Source organism: Microcaecilia unicolor, chromosome 3, assembly GCF_901765095.1.
Source record: "Microcaecilia unicolor chromosome 3, aMicUni1.1, whole genome shotgun sequence".
NCBI classification, from domain to species: Eukaryota; Metazoa; Chordata; class Amphibia; order Gymnophiona; family Siphonopidae; genus Microcaecilia; species Microcaecilia unicolor.
The window spans coordinates 491,686,943-491,710,781 of NC_044033.1; the positions used below are offsets into that span (position 1 = coordinate 491,686,943).

Here is a 23,839-nt window from a genome sequence, read left to right on the forward strand (position 1 = left end):
CTTCACTGGCTTCCTATCTGTTTCACCATACAGTTCAAACTCCTCTTATTAACCTATAAGTGCATTCACTCTGCAGCTCCTCAGTATCTCTCCACTCTCATCTCTTCCTAAACTCCTCCCAGGGAACTCCGTTCACTGGGTAAATCTCTCTTATCTGCACCCTTCTCCTCCACTGCTAACTCCAGACTCCGTTCCTTTTATCTTGCTGCACCATATGCCGGGAATAGACTTCCTGAGCCAGTACGTCAAGCTCCATCTCTGGCAGTCTTCAAATCTAAGCTAAAAGCCTACCTTTTTGATGTCGCTTTTAACTCCTAACCCTTATTCACTTGTTCAGAACCCTTATTTTATCATTCTCACTTTAATTTTCCCTTATTATCTCTTGTTTGTCCTGTTTGTCCTAATTAGATTGTAAGCTGTGTCGAGCAGGGACTGTCTCTTCATGTTCGAGTGTACAGCGCTGCGTACGTCTAGTAGCGCTTCAGAAATGATAAGTAGTAGTAGTAGGAAACGACTGTACACCAACGTACTGAGGTCATATAATTTATAATTTAAAGTTCTGTGATCATTATTCCAGTTGAATTTACAGATGCCTTTTGCCAATATGGAGTGTGTGTTAATATCATTTAACTTCTGCTCATTTTATTATCCTAAGTGTTTGTATTATGGATAGAGTGTTAGGGACTTATAAATCTGTCCTAAAGCTTCATTTATGATTACACTTTATCTTTGTAAATAAATATTTCTCTATTTGCTGCATGTGGTCTGTATTGCTTATCAGCGGCTAATCAGAGGGCTTTCTTTTTTTAATTTTGGGACCTGTATTAGGTATGTTTTCTCCTAGGTTTAGTGTCATTATTTACACATCTAATGTAAATAATTGTGCCCCTCACAGGACCATCCCTGAAGCACAGGACTACTCACCTGTCTTTGTTCCGAGTGAATTTCTCCAGCAATGGGGAAGAAGAAGCTGTGCTAAAAAAACTGTATCTGATATCCTGAAATGACAATGCTATTAAAACTCTGTAAGCCACATTGAGCCTGCAAATAGGTGGGAAAATGTGGGATACAAATGCAATAAAATAAAAATAAAAAAGGACAACTGGACTCAGATCATGAGACCCTGCAGGATCGATGCCATGACTCCACCTGCCCTCAAACCGAAGAACAGATATGCAGACCTGGAAGCGGAGGAGGAGAGAGCACTCCAGAGAGAGGGGAGGAATTGGAGCTCGAAATCCCCAAAGTTGATGGATCAGTGACTACTAAGAGGTGAAAGGTAGTGGTCGGTGATTCTCTTCTGAGGGGTACAGAGGCATCCATCTGCAAACCAGAACTGATGTCCCAGGAGGTGTGCTGTCTGCCAGGCAAGATGTTACAGAGAGCTTGCCAAGGCTCATCAAGCCTAATGCTTATTATCCAATGCTGCTCATCCATGTTGGCACAAATGATACTGCTAGGTATCCCTCCAAGCATATCAAAAGTGAGTTCATGGTTCTGGGAGAGAGGGTGAAGTAGACAGGTGCACAGGTCGATTCTCCCTGTTGAGGGTAAAGGCCAAAGCAGAGAAACTCGCATCCTGGAGATAAATATGCGGCTGCGCAGATGGTGCTGTCAAGAGAATTTTGGCTTCCTGGACCATGTGCTTTTTCGAGGGCTGCTGAGCAGAGACGGTGTCCATCTATCAAAGAAGGGAAGAAGTGTTTTCAGCAGCAGACTGGCTAACCTACTGAAGAGGACTTCAAACTTGAATCAGTGGAGGAGTGGCCTAGTAGTTAGGGTGGTGGACTTTGGTCCTGAGGAACTGAGTTCGATTCCCACTTCAGGCACAGGCAGCACCTTGTGACTCTGGGCAAGTCACTTAACCCTCCATTGCCCCATGTAAGCCGCATTGAGCCTGCCATGAGTGGGAAAGCGCAGGGTACGAATGTAACAAAAAAAAAATCATTGGGGCAGGGTGATCAAAGCCCTTGGGTAAGCGCAAGCTCTCATTTAAGTGAAGCATTAAATACCTCTAAAAAATGGAAAAAAAGGGGGGGGGGGCAATGTCTAGAAAGCAGTATATACTAATGCCCCAAAGTATGGGAAATAAGGCTTTGGATCTTGAGGCTGTGATGGAAGAGGCCGATTTGGATTTAGTGGTGATCACAGAGAACTAGGACTGGGATATAGTAATACCAGGCTATAATCTGTTCAGGAAAGACAGGGTAGGAAGAAAAGGAGGGAGAGTGGCATTATATGTTAAAAATAATATTAAAGTCACACAACTGCAGGACCTACAGGGTAAGGAAGAGGCACTGTGGGTCAATCCAGAAAGAGGGAATGGCAAATGTATTTACATTGGTGTGATAGAGTGGTGGATGCTTGGAATGACCTCCCGCGGGAGGTGGTGGAGAGGAAAACGGTAATGGAATTCAAACATGTGTGGGATAAACATAAAGGAATCCTGCTCAGAAGAAATGGATCTTCAGGAGCTTAGCCGAGATTGGGTGGCAGAGCTGGTGGTGTGGGGCGGGGCTGGTGGTTGGGAGGCGGGGATAGTGCTGGCCAGACTTATACGGTCTGTGCCAGAGCTGGTGGTGGGAGGCGGGGCAGACTTGTACGGTCTGTGCCCTGAAAATGACAGTTACAAATCAAGGTAAGATATACACAAAAAGTAGCACATATGAGTTTGTCTTGTTGGGCAGACTGGATGGACCGTGCAGGTCTTTTTCTGCCGTAATCTACTATGTTACTATATATAGGCCTCCACAGACAGAACTGAACAGATATTTAATTGAAGTACTACTAATAGGCGATTTTAAAATGCCAGCCAGATGGGGTATCCCTATTGCGGGGTCCTTTAGAAGCAGGGAGATCCTGAATTCTATACAGGGGGAGTTATTCCAGCAGTTGGTAATGGAACCTACGTGGGGTGGGACCATAGTGCTTACTAATAGGGAGACTGTTTGATATTTTAGTAGGTGATCATATGTTATCCAGTGATCACCAGATGCTGTGATTACAAATAAGATAGGTGTGGAGAAGGTTCATTCAGAAGTGAAGGTTCTAGATCTAAAAAAACCAAACCCTAACTTTATGCTGTTAGAGGATTACGACACGGAATTGCTGTCTGGATGGGAACATCTGGAACAAATTGGAAAGCAGTGGGCAAAATTGAAAGGAGCTATTGTAAGGGCAAACAAACCCATCCAGGACTCAAATAAAAACCAGGGGAGGCCATTTTTTTTTTATTGCAGCTAATCCTTCCCTGAGCTTTTCAAAGTAGAGATCTAGATACAGATGGAGAAAGCTCTAAAAGCTCCAAATGGTTAGTCTTAGGATAACAGCATTGAAGTAATTTCATTGAATAAGTGTCATTTTTGATTACCGGTGTTAAAATACAGATCACTCGTACTATCAAAAGCAACATGGATGGGTATTTGCAAAACTAATTGAAGAATACAGGCTTTGTGCCTTAAAAAGTATTACAGTGAAGGCATGTGCGTAGTTTGACTGTTTCATTTGGGGGGGCAAAGGATTGGGCGGAGCATATTAGCATATTCATTTGCATATATATATATATATATATATATATATATGCAAATGAATATGCTAATATGGAGAAAGGAAGGGAAAAAGAGCTGACCACCTAGAATAAGCAAGAGTTTCCATCTCTCTCCCGCTCCCCCTATACAGCTCCTTTCCTTCACAATACAGAAAATATGCAATTCTGCTATCCAGAAAGTGGGCAGCAGCTTTCCATGCCGGGAACTGCGAGTTCCCCTATTTCCTCCTGTAAGAGATATCTGAACCTCTCACCTCATAGGAGCTGTGGCTTCTCTTTACTTTCTCTGCACCAGCGGCGAACGAACGGAAGGGTGGGCAGGTGAGTGAGTGGGGGTTGTAAAGGCAGCAAGCAGGCACGCTCGTCTCCATCTGCTTCCCTGCCCTCTCTGCGTCCCGCCTTCCTCTGATGTCATTTCCTTTCGGGCGGGACGCTGAGAGGGCAGGGAAGCAGACGGAGACGAGCGTACCTGCTTGTTGCTTTTACTACTGGCGCCCCGCCCGCCAGTTCGCCGAAGCATCTTCGGGTAAGTCGTCGCCGTTTGGGGGGCACTGCCCCCCTTGCCCCCCCCCAGTCTACGCCCATGAGTGAAGGAGTAGCATAATGGTTAGTGCAGCGGCCTGAGAACTAGGGGAACTGGGTTCAATTCCCACTGCAGCTCCTTGTGGCTCTGGGCAAGTCACTTAACCCTCCATTGTCCCAGGTACAAAATAAGTACCTGCATATAATATGTAAATCGCTTTGATTGCAACCACAGAAAGGCAGTAAATCAAATCCCATCTCTGTTCCCTTTCCTTTCCAGGGGTGGGCAACCCTTACACACAGAGCTGCATGAACGTCAGTCCTATCCCTAGCAGGCTGCACACAGAAAATTAACAAATATGCCATATAATTCACTGCCAAAGCTCAATGTGGTGACCATATACTTTTATCTTTCCAAACAGTGTTTACACTCTCAAACAAGTCTTGTCCTGTTGTAGTATCCTTCAATGGCTCCACTGACAACAAAACTCTGGTTAATGACGTTTGGACTCATGGGCCACATAAAATTCAATAGTGGACCGCAGGTTGCCCACCCCTTCTATATAAGAACATACAGCCCTTGGAGAGAGTGTGTAAGAGGTAGGAAGGAAGAGATTTAAAGTGCCCAAGGTCCACTGACTATCTGAACTGAGAGCAATCCCAATTTTTTTTTTTTATGAAGACCAAACTGATCAAAATAAAGGATTGTCAACAACATCTACCAGTGCAAGCTCCCAGTATTTTCAATCTCCCTTCTACAAGCCCCACTGTAGATGTTGTTGACAGTCTCTGGGGAGGGGGGTGCAACTGCGAGCATGGGTGAATGTGTGTGAGAATGTGGGGGTTGGGGAGGCCGTGGGTACTTGGACTGGGAGGGGTTGGGGGAGAAAACTAAAAACAAGAACAGGAGGGAGTGACGCAGATGTTATGCTCTGTTATGTAGTGTTAGGTCACAGAATTTGTACTAGAATTTAAGAAGTTAAGTGGCACTGATGTGCTATACAGATAGAGCAATGGATTTGTGAGATTTTGTATATTTTTATATATATATATATATATATATATCTCTTGTGGTGTGCTACTGTTGGTTTATGATTATATGGTTGCAGGCTGTGTTTATTCCTCTTGTCAATAAAAATTATTATAAAAAAAAAAAATAAAGGATTACCGTGTTTCCCCGAAAATAAGACACTGCCTTATATTTATTTTTCCTCCCCAAAACGCGCTAGGTCTTATATTCGGGGGGGGGGGGGGGGGGGGGGGGTCTTATTTTCTGGGAAACATCAGTTGCCCCCCCCCCCACCCCTCCATCGCTCCCGGAACTAACCTGAAGCTCCTTTCACCTTCGCAAGTTCGGATACAGATTCGAAGCAGCAGCGCAGACCTCTCCTTCCTTCCGTGTCCCGCTCTCGCCTGACGTAACGTAACGTCAGGCGAGGGCGGGACACAGAAGGAAGGAGAGGTCTGCCCTGCTGCTTCGAATCCGAACTTGCGAAGGTGAAAGGAGCTTCAGGTTAGTTCCGGGAGCGCCGAGGGGGGGGGCGCGACCTCGGGTGGCTCTCGGCGGCCCTGCTTTAAAAAAAAAAGTTTGGTAGGTCTTACTTTTTGGGGGATGTCTTATATTTTAAATTTGCAGGAAAACCCCGGTAGGTCCTATTTTCGGGGAAACGCGGTATTTTGTTTTCAGATGTGATTTTTCTGCATTATTTGGATAGTATATCCAAGAAAAAAAAGAAGAGCTGGGATGAAGGTCAGAGTTCAGGCGGTATTCAACTGAATGTATAGCAAATAATTTCAGGTGCTCCAAGCAGCATATTTGTCATTACTGAACTTTTATTATGACACTAAAGAAGTGCAGCGTGCTTAGCATTACACACCCACTACCCATAATGCCAAAAGCCAAGCCTCATTACAATGCACCCGACTCACTGGGCTGAGCAACACAGGACGCTTCTGTTTTCCAAGGGCCATCAATTCATTGCTGGCTCTGTGCAAGCAGACGGTGCATGACCCATATGCGATTGCTAGCACGTCCCAAGAGCTCAGACACACTGAGCTTTATACAGTAAATCTGTGCCTTATTCAACCAGAGCCCACTGCTACTAAAGCCCTTTACTTAAATGAAAGCAACTATATTCTCAGTCTCGGATTCAATTTAATGTTGGAAACTGCTACAGTTCTTGGTGCACACGCACGTTCACTAGATTAAATTCATGGGTCTGTGAATAACACGGCTGTTCGTGGTTTTACCTGTTTACATAGCTCTGCAAAAGCCTTGGTGAGTTTTTGGTAGTACCCCTTCACTGATGAAGTTCCATACTGCTCTTTCGTATTTCGACAACAGACAATATAATGCAGCTGGGGTGTCGTTACTAGACCATAATCTAGCAGGGCATAAGAACAAAAAAAAAAAAAAAAAAAAGACTCAGAATACCTTTAAAAGCAAAAAAAAAAAAAAAAAAAAAAAAAAAGTAAAGCAGGCATGATACAGCAACTGAGCACATGGGGCAGGCTACTCAGACTTAAAAGGGGTCTAATTCCATAGAGCAAGCTAAATAGTGCATGAGTCTTGCCATGATGGAAAATGTTAAAAATAAAAAGCAAAAACACCACATCCCACAAAAGTTAACACTTTACTGACAGATAACTAACTCCTCTGGAGTTAGTTATCTGGAATTTTGTTTCATATATATACACACTTTGATGTGGCCGTTTATCAGATGCGAATATATTCTGCAGACTTCTTGTGATAATCTACTGAATCCTCATACAGTATACATATGCAGTTAGCAATTTTCAAAGCCTTGATTGCAGGTACATTTTTAATTTATTCACTATTTAAGAATTTTTAGTTCACGCTATCAGGCATTCGATGCAGGTAACAATAAATACATTCATAATAAAGCAACAGACATCATCATTGTATGGGGGACGGGGGGGGGGGGGGGGGGGGGGGAGGATGTAAATACTGAAGGTGTGCCCCGATGAATGCCCTTTACAAAATGAGGCCTGTATAGGGAACATCCAGTGGTGTGCTGGAGCAGGCTCTCACAGGCTCGCAAGAGCCGGTTGTTAAGTTTTTAAGAATTTTGGGAGCCGGTTGTTAAAGTAGGGCCCTCCATGGCTACTTTAACAACTGGCTCCCAAAATGTGGGCTTGGGCCCCCTGCTGAATTATCTTTTACTTTGCTGGTGGGGATGCTGAGCCCTTCTACTGCTGCTCCCCGCTCCTTGTTTCCAGCTCTGGGCAGCAGGCTGGGACTTCTCCAGCATGTCAGAGAAGTTCCAGTATGCTGCTCAGAGCAAGACGTTGGGAGTGGTGGCAGTCCATTTATTGGCTGCCAGCAAAGGTATGCCTAGCGTGCCCGCACGAAGGGAGGGAGGAGAGAGAGGCAAGTGTTGCTCCCCCCCAGCCCCCGGCCACCCCTGGCCCTTCCAACTGCAGAGCTGGGTATGTCCGGAGAAAGAGCCTGTTAAAAATTTACCAGCACACCCCTGGGAACATCTATAGGCTCCGATGCAATAAAGTGAAGTGTGACACTACAACTGAATATAATACCCATTAGTTAAGAAAACAGTGATGAGCTGTTTGCTTGAAAACACATCAGATTAATCTGCTAGTGATTAAGTTTGTGAAGTATTTATTTGAAAAAAAAAAAAAAAAGGGTAAATACTGAGACAAAGACCACCCTTGAGCCCAATGATTAAAACCAGGAATCTCAAAGCAAAGAAGTATTTATGCTTTTATCTTGTTTATTTAGTGTCCCTCACATACTTGTGACTGCGTATGTTGAAAATTTGCTGATTGGTGTCATTTCTTCTGCCAAATGGCTTTCAGACAGTTTAACAGACCCTACATTCTTAGGGGCCCTTTTATTAAATACCTCGTGGCCCATAGTATAGAATAGGGTGTGCAGCATTTCGGACCCAATTTTATAAATAGCACCGAAAAAGCAACACGCTAAGCGCTATTCTACAAATGGCTCTGAAAGTCAGGCACTGTTTATAGAAAACACTAAGCACCTGGTGTAAATCCTCGCGTCTAAATTAGGCACGGATCCCCCTTACTCTACAACAGCGTGCATAAATTGTACGAATACACTTGATACGCCCATGACCTTCCCATGGCCATGCCCCCTTTTTGATCCACACGACTAAGGCGAGTAAAGTTTCAATTAAGGCCAATTAGTGCTGATGATTAGCACCCAATTATTGGTGCCAATTGGCTTGTTCAATTAAACTGCGTGCCCTCCCTGGTTGAGAGAATCTGCAGGGCTCAGATTTCCCATTTCAGTGCAGGCAGAAGTGAGGGGTAGAATGGCTGTGAGGGGCAGATGCTCAAAACTCCGCCACTGTTCAGTACTGCGCCGGAAAAATACCACCACAACAGAACTACAACACAGCTCCCTAATGCTCAGTGCTAATGACATGCAAATTTAGGCGCAATGTCAGCGTGAGCGTTAGGGAGCTGTTTCGAGTTCTGCAGGAGAATTGTAACTAAGCGCGCACTCGAGAGCATTTGCTTCTGAGCATCGGGTCCAGAGAGCAGTTAGCTTGAAGGTGTGAAATATGCAACACAAAGACTGGTACTTAAATTGGCTGCCTCTTTGATGCCCCGATGCTCAGAAGCAGATGTGGGCACTCGAGGCCATTAGTGCCAAATTAGTGCCTGCATTTGCTACCGCAAAATGTTCAGAGCCAGCGAGCGCGTGAAATAACAAGCTCGCTGGCTCTGAACGCAATGAGCATACGAATGCATGCTAAACAGGATTATCACTATTCCACCCCAATAATCAGCAGGCAGCGTGCTAAACAAGGGCGCGGCTCCCGCGGTAAACCCTAAGCCAGCTCATAGCTGGCATTAGGGTTTGCCAGGGTATTGGGGAAGGATGGGGAGACCCTGTTCAGCATTCATTTGTGCGTTTCCAGGCCCCCCCAACCCCCTCAAACACAATGGCCTGGAGGTCTGCTGGACCCACAGACCCCTCACCCCCCCAACCATGAATACGCTGAACCCTAGTAGTCCAGTGGGACCCTTGCCAGGCACGGCTCAGCCTGGCCTCCCCCTCCTGCCTTTAAAAGAGCCTCCTAGCTTCAAATAGAAGGAGGGACTAGCACTCCTTCCCTCCTCCTGCGGGCATCGCCTCAACTACCATATAAGGGAGTTTCAGGGAGATTTGAAGAAAAGGAAGCTTTATGGCAAGAGGTGGGAGAGTGGTCAAGTAGATGAAAGCAGTTCTGAGATGGGATGCTGGGTTTGTGCAATATTGTGAGAGGTAAAAAGGCAAGTTCACTCCAGAGACAAGATGGAGAATGTCTGAACTTGTGGGAACAGAGTGATCCAGAAGAAAACCCACCAAACCAGGAAGCGAGATAAAGGGACCAATAGGGACAGAACCTGAGACCAGGTAGCAGAGGTGGTCGCAGAGGGCAATCCTTGACTGGAAAGAACAATCAGAACAAAGACAGTACAAATAATTAAGAAATGACAGCAGGTAGACAAAGGAATCGTGCTTGGATGAGAAAGGGAGGAGGCCTTTGCAGGAGAATACACCACTAGTAACGAAATTTATTCCAACAAGCAGGCGTGGCTGCTGTTCTGTCCTCTGACAGCCTCGCACTAGTTTATAACATGATCCTAAAATGTGTGTAATGCTTTTACTGTTATTCTCAGTTCTAAGGACTATCATTGCTGCACTTTCTCACTGCAAAGATACACGAGCAATGCACTGTGAGTAATGTAGTTCACAGGCAGTGCAACCGCACTTGCTTGGCTGTGTAAAAACTTACCACTGGTTGTGAGGCTGCCCAGACCTCCCCCCTCTCTCTGCCAAGCTTGGCTCTTGTCTTTCTGCTATCAATTCCTGGTCATTTTCACTATCTCTGTCCTGGGAGGTCAGCCAGGTATGACCTTTCCCCCCAACTGAGAGCTGTCCTCTAGGGCCACCCCTTGCTACCCGATGGCAGGCTCTGAACCCAATTGGTCTCTATCTGCTCCTCCCTGAGCATGTGTGAAGCCTCAACACCTCTTTGTCCTTTCAGCCATGAGGCATTCCAACACCATCTAGCCAGAGACATGGAGCATGGATCATCTCACTCCAGACAGCTCTGTCCTGCTGAACTCCCTGTAACGAACCTGTTTTTTTTTTTACCTTGAATATATCTTCCCAGTATGATATTGCCAGTGGCGTTCCTAGGGGGGCTGACACCCGGGGCGGATCGCCAATGCGCCCTGCCCCCAGGCGAAAGGACACCCCCCCGGGTGTACGCCGCTGCGGGGGTGCCACGCGCGCCTGTCCTTCGTTCGTTCCATGCTCCCTCTGCCCCGGAACAGGGAAGTAACCTGTTCCGGGGCAGAGGGAGCATGGAACGAATGAAGGACAGGCGCGCGCGGCACCCCCCCAGCGGCGTGCACCCGGGGCGGACCGCACCCACCGCCCCCCCCCCCCCTAGGAACGCCACTGGATATTGCACTCTCCAGTCACCCAGCGCTGAGCTATTTCTACCTGACTTCAATCGTTCCTCACCTATGCAATAGAACTGCCTTCTTTCAGACTTCTATCTCCAACCTCTGATACAGCTCTCAGCACCACGGAGTCTCTATGACCTGGGGCCATACTTCTGAACATCTGACTGTGAGTAAATTATCTGTGATTTATTCAATAAAAGAAACTTCATAAAAATAATAGAGACTTCGGGTGATTGGTGTGCCAAGGCTATACTCCAAGATATTGGGGCCTCTAGTTATCTAGCCTCAAGAGTCTTGAACAGCTGCAGTACATGTGAGACTACACTGCACCTCTAACCAGTCTGAATTTCAGGACAGCCACAACAAAGATACACGAGATAAGAAAATTTGCTTATTATTAAAGAATGCAACAATGCCCTGTGTGTTTTTTTAAATGGTGTATAAACATTTCATCACACAAGAGTTCCATCACCGCAGACATTTCATCATTTGACACTTCATCACATAGTCAAGCTAATGAATTCAAATGATATGCACGGGAAACTTGCGACAAATGGAGGGAGAGGTGCGTCTGTTCTTTTGCATCGCAAATATGAGCCTCGCTAAAATTTCTTGCAGATAACATTTTTGCGAGGCTCATATTTTGGTGCAGAAGAACAGAACCACCTAAAAATTTGCTACTTCATCACACGCCAGTTCATCTCTGAGCAAGATAAACACCCAACAATTCATCACACGACATCACCACATATTCAACCTAAATGCATTCAAATTATACACATGGAAAATTTGTGACAAATGCAGGGGATGGGAAGCGTGCTGGCAATCGAAACGTCTTTGTGTGCATGTTCAAAGGAAAGCAGAAATGCCAGCACACATCAGCACTGGTTCTTTTGCGCCTAAATACGAGGCTTGCTAAAATTTATATTAAGAAGTTTTCATGAGGCTCATGTGGAGGAGGAGGAGAAGGACTAGCGCTGATGCGTGCTGGTATAGACCCCCTCCCGGCCTCCCCCCATTTGCCACACATTTTCTTCGCAAATAATTTGAATACACTTACACTGAATATGTGAACTGTTTGCCTGATGAAATGTCACCAAACCTTTAGAATGTCTCAATTCATAAGGCTTATGGTACATACTGTCATTTTGATGCTCTTTTCTGAGTTGTCTGTACACAGAAGAAAGGGAAAACCCCAAGGAAGAAATTTTCCCTTAAAAAGGTGCAGTTTTTGTTTATTTCTGCCAATGATTGTGGTAAATGCACAGCACAAACATTTATAATACCAATCGATGGAGCATGCACCTGAACTTCATATAACAGCAGCTAGAGAAGACACACGTACCGTGGTACTGGACTCCAAGAGCAGTCACTCCATCTATGACAGCCTGAGAAAGTTTCTCACTACTTGGTCTGTAAAGAGGCAAAACAAAATAATCCACTGTAAGAAACAAGTGATTACTCTACATATAAAGACGGATATTCAAAGCGATTTAAATGGCCAGGAGAGGCCCAGGGCTATCTAGGGATATTGGCCAGCAACTTAACTGGTTAGTGCTGCTGAATATTCCCACTAACCAGCTAGGTTAGGGGTGGAACACAAACTTAGCCGGTTAGCAGTGATTTTCAGCCGGCTAAACAACTACACAAAGACAGGGCAGCAAAAAGGCTATCCTAATTTTACACAGTGAAATTAACTGGTTTCTGGTATGAATATTGGTTGGTGCCTGGTTAACTTCTGGATGACCGCCAAGACCCGGATATTCAACACTGGGTGCCTTACATGCTCCAGCATTGAATATTTAGGGTCAGTTCAACCTGTGGATGTTAGCGACTTAGAAAGCATTTACCACCGCGGGCTGAATATTGGGTCAATTCTAAAAAGAAAAAGCATAACTACTCTGGAAGTCATTGCCAGCGAATGCAGTAAATGCAATTAGCTTAGCAGGGTTTAAAAAGGGTTGTAGTTTTCTAAAAGAAAAGTCCATAAGCCATTATTAAGATGGACTTATTTTTAGGACAAGCAGCATAAAATCGAATGTACTATTCTGGGATCTTACCAGCTACTTGTAACCTGGATTGGCCACTGTTAGGATGCTGGGCTTGATGGACTTTTGGTCTGTCCCAATATGGCAATGATAATGTTCTTATGTACTCATTTCTATAGCTCTACTAGACATATGTAGCGCTGTACACATTATCCCTTGAATTCTATAAAGCACGCCTGGAGATCCGTACCGAAATCAGCATGGATTCTATAACAATGCATGTAACTTAGCAAGCTTAACAAACTAATGAGCACCGATAACAGCACTTAAACAATAATGAGCACTAATTGGCACTGATTAGAATTTAGTCGCAGAAGTCGATAAGCGTATTCTATAACGATATGGGCTGAACTTCTAACGCGCACAGGCAAAAAGGGGCGCGGTTACAGGTGGGGAAATGGACGTTTTGTGGGCATTCCAAAATTTACACACCTAGTTATAGATTATGGCCCCGTGTGCCTAAATATATGCGCACAGATTTATGAAAAGTTTTTGCTGGTGTAAATGGATGCACATAGGTTTAGGCACTGAAATATGAACTAAGTGTATTCCATAATCTGCACCTAAATCTAGGCACTGATTATAGAATATTTCAGTGTCGATTTTTTAGGTGCCATATATAAAATCTCCTCCTATATGCAGGTACATTCTCTGTCCCTAGTGAGCTCACAATTTAAGGTGTTTTTTGTACATGGGGCAATGGAGGGTCATAGGTACCTGCAGTGGGAATCAAACCCAGTTCCCCAGGAACTCAGCTCACTGCACTAACCATTAGTCTACTCCACCAAAATGAAAGGAAAAACCCTCTTCCATGGCTAATGGTTATGTGCCCAGAACTCAGATGCTGAGATATGGTGTGTCTAAAAGATTTTAAAGTGGGGGGATATATTTTTTGTTTTAGTGTTCAAAGATTATATGTTTGTGCGGGCTAAGAGAACTGTTGGCTTCATCAATTCCTAATCCCATATATGAGCATAGCTTTTTCCTCTCTACCATTTTTGAATGTGTGAGAATCTGGCACACTTTTTGAATCTAGATTTTTCTGTTCTTGGTATTTTGTTTTTAGTTGTATTGAAACTCGTGTTTGTTTCATGGACAAAAAGTTTGGGTTTATCCTGATGTTGCGAAAGCAACACAAGAGAGGAGGAAACAATTTTTGGACTTAAGAAATGAGACTAGAGCCCTAGGGGCAACATATATGTTAGCATATCCATGTAAGTGTAGGATCAATTTTCAAGGAACTAAATACAGTATGTGTTTTATGACCCATCACAGCTACGGACATTCTTGGACTTGAAGAACCTAAGTAAACGCAATATAGAAACAACTTTACCAACTAAAGAATAATAGTTATGGTTCCAGGTTAAGCCGATTTATTTTAAATATTGAGGTTAATTTCTCCATTTAAATACCTGTCGCCCCCCTTTATCACATAATTGAGGTCTAAGGAAGATATACAATTGTTTCTTTGAATGGATAGTGATGTATATTACTGCTATGTAATTTTAGCATGGTTGGATCTGTTTTCCCTTTGCAAGTGGATATTAACTTGTAAAACAAATTTAATAAATAAAATTTAAAATAAAAAAGTGAAGAAAAAAAGAAACTCGTTTCCCTTTTGGTGTTTGTACACATAAATTAAAATCTGAGGTGTAAGACAGCAAGCATTCTGTACTACTAACAGAGATGTATTCAGCCGAATATGAATAATGAAAATTATTATTCAGCTGAAAACAAATACCGAATACAAATAATGGACATTGAACTTAAACATAAGTAATAAAAGAAGAAACATGAAATCAAAGATCAAGTGTTTATTTCAGTAGGATTTAGCACAGTAGAGCCCCTGATCATTCATACTCAAATTTAAATTGCTATTCAGCGAAAGAAGGGGGGGAGGAGGGGGGGGGGGAAAGGAGGTAAGGAACAAGTTTTTTTTTTTTTTTGTACATAGAAATGTTGATAATACATTTGGAAGATGATTTGTCGGTTTGTCTGCTAATAAAAATGATTGAAACAAATTGTTATTCTGCTGAATGTGAATAATGTATTTGGGGCACTATTCGAGGCCAAATTGAATCGAATCTTCAGCCCTAACTACTATACCTAGTGTCTCTGCCAATGGCCACAAAGGCCTCTTGCTGAAGATTTATCCTCTCCTTCTGGCTGACGTCTTGCAACACAGAAGTTACGTCTTGCTCCTCTGCATTTGCTAGACACGTGGCATACTCTTCCCAAGCCGCTGCCAGCATCTCACCCAAAGGATCAACCAGTTTTACTCCATTATCTTCCTAAACACAAAATTTTAAAAAAGAATTTCACATTTAGGGCAAGATTTACTAAAGCGTCTACTAAGTTACTGCATGTTATTTACTAAATAGGTCCAATGCCTAAAGTGGGATATGTGCTAACTAACGCATGTTAGTAAATCTAGCTAGCCCTTAGTTTTTCCTCAAAGCACAGATTTAAATTCAAAGATGATAGTTTATCATAGGAGTGGAGGAGTAGCCTAGTGGTTAGTGCAGTGGACTTTGACCCTGGGGAACTGAGCTTGACTCCAACTGCAGCTCCTTGTGACTCTGGGCAAGTCACTTAACCCTCCATTGCCCCTGGTACAAAATAAGTACCTGAATATATGTAAACCGCTTTGAATGTAGTTGCAAAAACCTCAGAAAGGCGGTGTAACAAGTCCCATTTCCCATCCCTTCCCATCATTTGAACCATAGTTTGTGGTAGTTTCTAGTGTCTTTAATTCCCTATGGCGATTAAAACGACTGAGGCCTCTCTTTTCAAATTCAGACCTGTGTTTACAAAGGCGTGCTATAGGTGCGTTAGCGTTTTTAACGTGTTATTGGTTGACGCGCATCAAACACTAATGCACCTGTAGGAACGTATTGGCGAGCTAGCGTTTATCGTGCCTTAACTTTAAAGGGAAGTTAAAAACGCTAACGTGCCTTAGTCAACATACGCCTCACAATTTCATTCTTTAGTACAATCCTTAGTGTTGTCCAAGTTTGATTATTGTAATGCTGCTTCCTCAGGTTTGAAAATCTCTCATTCAAACAGACCAGAACACTGCGGCCCATCTTGTATGGAAAGCCCCTTGGTTTACCAAATAAGCCCCTCTTTTAATCACGTTGCATTGGCTTCCTATATATGCACGAGTCACCTTTAAACTATGTGCCTTTGTTTACCAAATGTTGTTCAGTCTTCTACCTGACTATACACACCGCTTGCTGCAATTACCATCACGCAATGCCCATCCTGCGTCAGGAGACAATCTACTTCTCCATTTTCCAACTGTAAGAATCTCCATTAGAAATCAATTCGTGATGCCAGTTTTTCATACTGAGCTACTAAGCAATGGAACTCCCTCTCAAAGTCCATTTGGCGGGTTTCTGATTAACTAAAATTTCGTAAATTGTTGAAAGCATTTTTGTTTAGTGAATTCTTTGCCATTGTTGACCACCGTAATTCTCTTAACGGGTCTTTTACAAAGGCGCAGTACTGTTTTTTTACAGAGGCGTGGTACCGTTTCTAGTGCATGCTAATGATTAGTGCACGCTAAATACAATAGGAATATATGGACGTCTCTAGCATTTAGTGCATGCTAAAAACACTAGCAAGCCTTTGTAGCAGGACCGCTTAGTTTGTTATTGTCAAATGAATCATTCTGCCGCTATGATGCTTACTGTCTTTTACTTTTGTTTAATCGTGATTGTACTTTGCTTTAAAGTTCGATGCAAGCCACATTGAACCTGAACTTGTTTGGTATAATGTGGGGTATAAATGCTATAAATAAATAAATAAATAAATAAAACTATTCAAACATCTTCCAGCCCAAAGAGAATTCCATGCATCCAATGGTTTAGTACTTCTCACTCATACTAGCAGTCATCTCTCATACGGGGCCTTATACTTAGAGTACCTGGACCCTGCATACTTTTTCAAATGCTAAGGGCAGAAGGAATAGAGATATAGAAATAGAAAGCCATTCCCACCTCTGGATTGTGAGAAGCTGTAACCATAACTCCAATAGTGGATTTAGTCTGTTTAGACCTTAGTACTGCCAATAACCCCATACGATACATGATGTGGTCCAACTGTTCTGCCTTTGTACGAAACCCAGCAGTCCCATACTGAAGCATAAGGCCTGCAGGCTTTGGGTGCTGTGCCGAAAGCCTTGCTACTGCAGTAAAATCCATCCCTATTGAAACAAAATGAGAAGAGGATGTACAAAAATTAAAATACATCGACCTTCAGGGTGGTACTTTTATATCACAGGATTTCAGAATATAACAGAAAGGATTACAGAATAAAACAGCGAATCCACTTAGATACCCTGAAATAAGCATCAGCATTACAAGCCGTAAGCACTACCTTCATACATTTATGAAAAATTTTAAACGTTAAATCACAAACGCATCACATCAAAGGAGCATACGCACAGCAATTTGTATGCTCACTTATTTTCTAAAATTATTGCTGTTTTCAGTTTATTTTAATTTTGAGTTAAATCCCTAAGGGGCCCATTTACTAAAGTTTAGCGTGCACTAAGTGCTAAGAAGCCCATAGGTACAAAATGGGCTTCTGAGCATTTAGCTCATGCTAAGCTTTAGTAAAAGGCCCTAAGTTTTAAGGTAAAAATGTTTTAATTGAATCGTTATAGGCTGCGGTATATGATTCCTCCTGATGAAGTACACCACGAAATGCAGTCTCGCATTGAGGAACTAGAAGATTTAAACTTATGGCGTTGAGCTGACTTCTGCTGTTTCCTCGGAAGCCTTCTCCCTGCCGCGCAGTGCCGCCATGCAAGCAAACAAGCAAGACATGTAGCTGGTGATGTTATATGTGTGAACGCTCAGCACTTACCAAGATTCTTCATTTAAATACGGAGCTCTTGGATTTTGAAACTGCTATTAGCCACTACCAAACTGTTGTCATCTTGTGGTCACTACTTTGGGACTCTGTTTGCAATGATTGTATGGTAAAAACAGTCACAAGTCTATCCAAAACAGTGGCCAAGCCAGGTCACAAGTAGCTGGCAGAAACCCAAATTGTGCCAACACTCCATACTACAAATCCCAGGGCAAGCAGTTGCTTCCCATGTCTGTCTCAATAGCAGACTATGGACTTTTCCTCCAGGAATTTGTCCAAACCGTTTTAAAACCGATTCACTAACCGCTTGAAAAGGAAATTAGTGAACACTGATTATTACTGCATAGGTAACACTTATTGTGTCTGTTACATGTACTAGGGAAACATCTTCTGTGATGAAGCCTATAAAGCGGTGCCTGGTCAAATGAGGTCCGTTATCATAGTTTCGTCATTAAAGACCTGTCAAAATAGTTTAGTGGCAAAAGAATCCCGTTAAAATCGTTTGCAATAAAAAAAAAAAAAAAAAAAAAGATTGTAACTTTTGAGATTCCGTCAAAATGGGTTGTGGCATATGTGGTTGGATACATAATGGTTCCATGTCAAAATAGTTTTTTTTTAGATTAGTTTATTTGAACTTGCTTTATCTGATTTGTTTTGTCAGGGTTTAATTTGTGGAAGGGACTATTTTGTCTAGGCCTGTTTTGTTGTTGGTTGTTTTGTAATGGGCTTTTTTTTTTTTAAGGGTTTTTTTTTGTTATGGTCTGTTTTGTTTTTAGTCTGTTTTGGTGGGGGTTTTTTGTCGTTTTTTTTTTTTTTTGTCTGGGCGCCCTATAAAGCATATGTTGAAATTCTGGAATACTCCAGTGTTTATGACTGGGTGTTCTTAAGAAGAATAAATGAAACTGGTGTTTTAACTGACTGGGTGGAGCTGCTTGTTTTTGGACTCAGGGAGGTAGCTGGCTGCGTAATTTTCACTGAGGCTATGTCAGTTTTGCTGGACTCTCAGCTAACCCACTGCTTACTGTAATGCAGCTATTATGAAAGCCATTTCCCTGTTCCCAGATTTCTAGACATTTTGGGGGATCTGCTTCAAGTCACCATGGCAGCCAGCTCCGCTCATGTCAACAGAGCCACAGTGATCTTCCATGACAACCTCAGCTAAAGCTTTTCTTAAAACTGTTCAGCCGAGTACAGTAGAAGAAAGATATGAACACAGGGTGTTTAAGATGCAGAACACACTGGTCGTAACTTAGTATAAAGGAAGGCTAAATTGACTTGATGTACCACTTTCACCGATTCAGTCCAAAGTGGTACAATAGTTTATTTATGCTAGCCAGACTGCATTCTGCATGAATTTTTTTCAGACCACTTAACATTTAAATTTTGCTTAACATGACATTCATTTATGCATAAGTCCAAAGGAAAATGCATCAACAGAGTACAAGAACCATGTTTCTAGCTGCAAATAAATGTGTACAAACACTGGGAATGACAATTGCAGCTCCCTTCTTTCCACCTTCCTCTTTGCTTCCACTATGTACACAATAGATAAGGGCACAATGGACCCCAAACCTGCCTTAATCAACAGTGGACACGCCAGCACAGGTTTAGGCAGATCTGATCTACCCATTGAGCTCCTCTTACTTTATTATTTTGTGGAGTGGAGGAGTGGTCTAGTGGTTAGTGTGGTGGACTTTGGTCCTGGGGAACTGAGTTCAATTCCCACTTCAGGCACAGGCAGCTCCTTGTGACTCTGGGCAAGTCACTTAACCCTCCATTGCCCCAGGTACAAATAAGCACCTGTATTATCAAGTCCCAGTTCCCTTTCCTACATGGAATGTTGCTTAGTGGTGATTCTCTACTTGCTAGTGAAGGAGTGGCCTAGTGAGGGTGGTAGGTAGGTTAGGTGTGGTAGGGTGGTGGGTGGTGGAACTGAGTTCAATTCCCACTTCAGGCACAGGCAACTCCTTGTGACTCACTTAACCCTCCATTGCCCATGTTTCCAAATGAAAGAACAGTTCCTGATCCAGCCCTGGATTGACCATTAAGCAACCAAGTGCACCCCTAGCCCTAGCTATCAGGCTCTTAACTCACAGCTGTCTGCCACACCCATTATCCACCCTGAAGTGTTTTTCTAAAATCATAAATATATATGATGTTTTGTACAATAATGATAATTTCTGGAAGGAGGGGGTACCTTGGGGACTGTTTGTTTTTCTTTACCAAACTTAAAAAAAAAAAAAAGATTTCAAACTAATGATAATTTCTTAGCACTTATTTTCAGTTAAGCAATGAAAGGGCAGAGGGGTAAGGCACTGTTGAGTTGTGCTTAGGGAATTAAGTTAGCCTTAATCTGGTCCTATCCTGTCCACAGAAAGGCTGAACAAAGAACCTTCAACCAAAAACATAAGAACATAAGCGTTGGCGCTATATTGGGACAGACCAAAGATCTATCAAGCCCAGTATCCTGTTGCCAGAGGCCAATCCAGCTCACAAGTTACCTGGCAAGATCCCAAAACAGTAAAACTGATTTTATACTGCTTATCTCAGAAGTAAGCAGTGGCTTATCCCAAGTCCGCCTTAATAATGGCCTACGGACTTTTCTTTCAGGAAATTATCCAAACTTTTTTAAACCCTGCTAAATTAACTGCTTTTACCACATTCTCTGGCAACGAATTCCAGAGTTTAATTGCACACTGAGTGAAGAAAGTTTTTCCAGTTTGTTTTAAATGCACTATTTAGTCATAGGGCTGCAAGTTAGTCACCATTAACACCATATTACTGCATTATTGCAATTAAAACATGCAATCACTATTAATAAATTAACCACCTTCCCTCTCCACAGGCGTCACTACGGGGTGGCAAATACCACCCCAGAATATTGCCTTGCCACCCCCAGCCAAAGCACCTGCAAAATAATTGTAAAATGCATAGGTGTAGGTGGTATATAAATACATAAATAAATAAAACACCACAAAGAGTGGGGGGATTGAGAGAGAACTGCAGGAGGGATGGGAAGGGAGAGAGAACCATAGCCAGGGCCAAAAGGGAGGAAGAGATGCTGGACTGTGCACGGGGGGGGGGGGGGGGGGGAAATGCCGAGAGAGAGAGAGAGAGAGAGAGAGAAAGCAAATGAATAGGGTGGAGAGGGAGAAGGGAAGGAAGAAAAAAAAAGAGGCGTTGTACTGGGGGAGGGGGTAGTTGAGAGAGAGGGAAACAGAGATAATGGACCTAGGGGGGGTAGAGGGGCAGAAGAGAGAAAGAGTTGGACCTGGAGGTGGTAGAAAGGAAGATATTGGGCTTTTAATCAGTGGCATAGCTACAGGGGAGGGGAATTGGAGACCTGGGCCCCATTTCTTTGGGCTTAGGCCCCCTCTAAAGATGCAGTACCTGAGTAGCTGAAGCCCTACCAGCTGATAAATCCACTGCCTGAGTCACCCCCTTCCTCCTTGTACTGCCTCAGGAGCGAGGAAGCAGGGTGCCTCCAACCCTAACGCTTCCACTCCCCAAGAATGATCAGTTTGTACATGAACAGATCATGCTCCGGGAGTGCCTGCATCAGCAGCTGGAAGCACCCCACCGACGTCCTCACTCCTGAGGCAGAACAAGGAGGAAGGGGGACGCTTTGGCAGTGGATTTTTTCAACTGGCAGGGCTTCGGCATCCACCAGAAAAGGTATGATATCTAACGTTGGGTAGGGAGGGAGGGAGAGGAAATATGTGCCCCCCCCCCAGTCTATCCTTGTGCCCCTTCCCCTCCTGTATCTCCCTCCCCAAATGGACTGCTAGCTATGCCCCGCAATTAACCCCAATTAAACATTTTAATCAAAATGCAGCCCTCGGTTGCTTCATTGCATGCCCCCTAGTCCTAGTATTTTTGGAAAGAGCAAACAAGAGATTCACGTCTACCCATTCCACACTACTCGTTACTTTATAGACCTCTACCATATGTCCCCTCACCCGTCTCTTCTCCAAGCTGAAGAGCACTAGCCACTTTAGCCTTTCCTTATAGGAAAGTCGTCACATCTCCTTTATCATTTTCATTGCCCTTCTCTGTACCTTTTCTAATTCCATTATATATCTTTTTTCAGATGCGGTAACCAATATTGCACACACAGTATTTGGGGTGCAGGCGAAGTATGGAGCGATAAAGTCATTATAAAATTTTCATTTTTATTTTTCATTCCTTTCCTAGTAATTCCCAACATTCTACTTGTTTTCTTAACCGCCACTATGCCCTGAGCAGAGGATTTCAATGTATCATCAACAATGACACTGAAGATAATTTTCCTCGGGTGATGACTCCTAATGTAGAAGCTTGCATCATGTCCCATAGTTTGTGTTCCTCTTTCCCACATGCATCACTTTGCACTTAGTCACATTAAACATCATCTGCCATTCAGATGCCCATTCTTATAAGATTTTTTCACAATCTTCTTGCGATTTAACTTTGAATAACTTTGTGTCATCAGCACAAGTTATTCCCATCACTAGATCATTAAAAAGCAGTGGTCCTAGAACAGACCCCCGGGGAACCCCACTATCTATCCTTCTCCATTGAGAATATTGACCATTTAACCCTACCCTCTGTTTTCTATTTTTTAACCAGTTTTTAATCCACAAAAGGACATTTGAAAAGTCATGGGATAGGAGGTTGTTTCCTCAGGAATATTCATGAGGTACTTTGCCAAATGCCTTTTGAAAAATCTAGACACACAATATCGACCAACTCACCTTTAAAATAAATACCTTCCTTCTTTATCTCTACATTACTAATCATAAATACTGCAAGGCTGTACACATTATAAGCAGATCCCTAGTGGAATCACAATCTAACCCCCTTATTTATTTATTTAGATTTTGCTCACACCCTTTTCAGTAGTAGCTCAAGGTGAGTTACATTCTAAGTTTGTACCTGAGGCAATGGGAGGATTAAGTGACTTGCCCAAGATCACAAGGAGCAGCAGTGGGATTTGAACCAGCCACCTCTGGATTTCAAGCCTGGTGCTCTAATCACTGGGCCACTCCTCTTGTTACTAAGCCACAGGGCAATGACGACACAGTCCATTCAAAGTATCGGGGTTTACCTGGAGTAATGGAGGGTTAAGTGACTTGCATGGAACTGTAGTGGGAACTGAACCGAGTTCACCGGGATCAAAACCTGCTGCACTCCTTCACTCCACAACCAACTCCGGCAGAAGCTGAGACCCTGCCAATATGAGCGAGTTGACTCAGCCCACATTCCCCACCCACTGCACTGCAAATAGACCAGGATAGGACCCACTATCCTCTCCAAGGCATCACACCCCGCTGCGATTGTCTGCAGCTAGAGCAGTAACAAAGCATAGAGAGGCTGTATTTAATAATAGGGGAAAGCTAGGAAAACAGGCGGAATTTCACTGTTTGTTTCGCCCACTTCCACGAACCTCATTCGTGGTCGTAGTATTAGTCTAACTGTATTCATATATATGGGAGAAAAACCTGCTCTATGACCTGTGGCAGGGAGTGGACGTGATTTCAGTATTAGGAGAGAGAGAGAAAAACAGAAGATCTTGAACAACTAGAAAGCAAGAATAGAATCAGACAGCAAGTAAGGTCTGTCTGTGGGACTGTAGAAATAGAAGCAAAGATACCAAATCATACACGTTCGGCTGCACTCACAGCCTCACGCGCCGAGCACCCCCTTCTCAGCGCGCGATCGGGGGACCGGTCCCCCTCCCCGTGATCTGCCATCTCTCCCTCTCCCCCCCCTTCCAACTCTCCTCCTTGTCCGCGATATGGCACCTCTCCCTCAAACAACGCCCCCCCCCCAATCAAACTCATACCTCAGGTCGCCGGTGCCCCGTCACCCGTCACACACACCAAGGAAGTTAAATTGAGACCAGGAGGACACGCTGTCTAGTCTAGCCCATTATATGGGTTGAAGCCTGTAGGCGGAGCTTGCTGGCAGTAGGCGGAGTCACAGGTTCACCCAAAAAACTATGGAAAGCAATAGTAAAAGATTATTCGAAATAATGGACGACTACCTATGCCTGGCCCAGCTGTAAAAAGTCAAAAGCTGTTCCAGATGGATAGGCAGTGCCTTAAAAAGTGGAGGGGCCGGAGGGCAAATGTTTTTTTTGTTTGTTTTTTTGACAGCTTTTGAATTTATTTGAAAGGTTCCCTGTAGATATAAATATCATGAAATACAAACTGAATATCACTAAAAGAGCTTCAAAAATTATTATAACTGGTGGAGAAACAGCACTAATAAAGGCTGTATTTTATCCTGTTTACTGATGGGTTCATCTTAACTATTGTAATCTGCCTTGGTAAACCCGGTGTTATAAAGATTGGAAGAAAAATCTAATCTAATCTACTCTAATCTGTAGCTTGTT

At 43.4% G+C, this 23,839-nt stretch overlaps 1 protein-coding gene across 2 annotated transcripts in view; it reads right to left on the reverse strand.

The window, feature by feature from the left end:
• PGM3 (phosphoglucomutase 3) overlaps nt 1-23,369 on the reverse strand; it is a 113,242-nt gene extending 89,873 nt beyond the window's left edge. For both annotated transcript variants that reach the window (XM_030199079.1, XM_030199078.1), the window contains exons 1-5: nt 23,288-23,369; nt 16,587-16,792; nt 14,692-14,876; nt 11,883-11,950; nt 6,320-6,453 (exon numbers count right to left, since the gene is read on the reverse strand). In XM_030199079.1, coding sequence (XP_030054939.1) covers nt 6,320-6,453; nt 11,883-11,950; nt 14,692-14,876; nt 16,587-16,790 — 591 coding nt within the window. In that variant the 5' untranslated portion in view covers nt 16,791-16,792; nt 23,288-23,369. The remainder of the gene's footprint in view (nt 1-6,319; nt 6,454-11,882; nt 11,951-14,691; nt 14,877-16,586; nt 16,793-23,287) is intronic.
• Between the last annotated feature and the right edge of the window lie 470 nt (nt 23,370-23,839).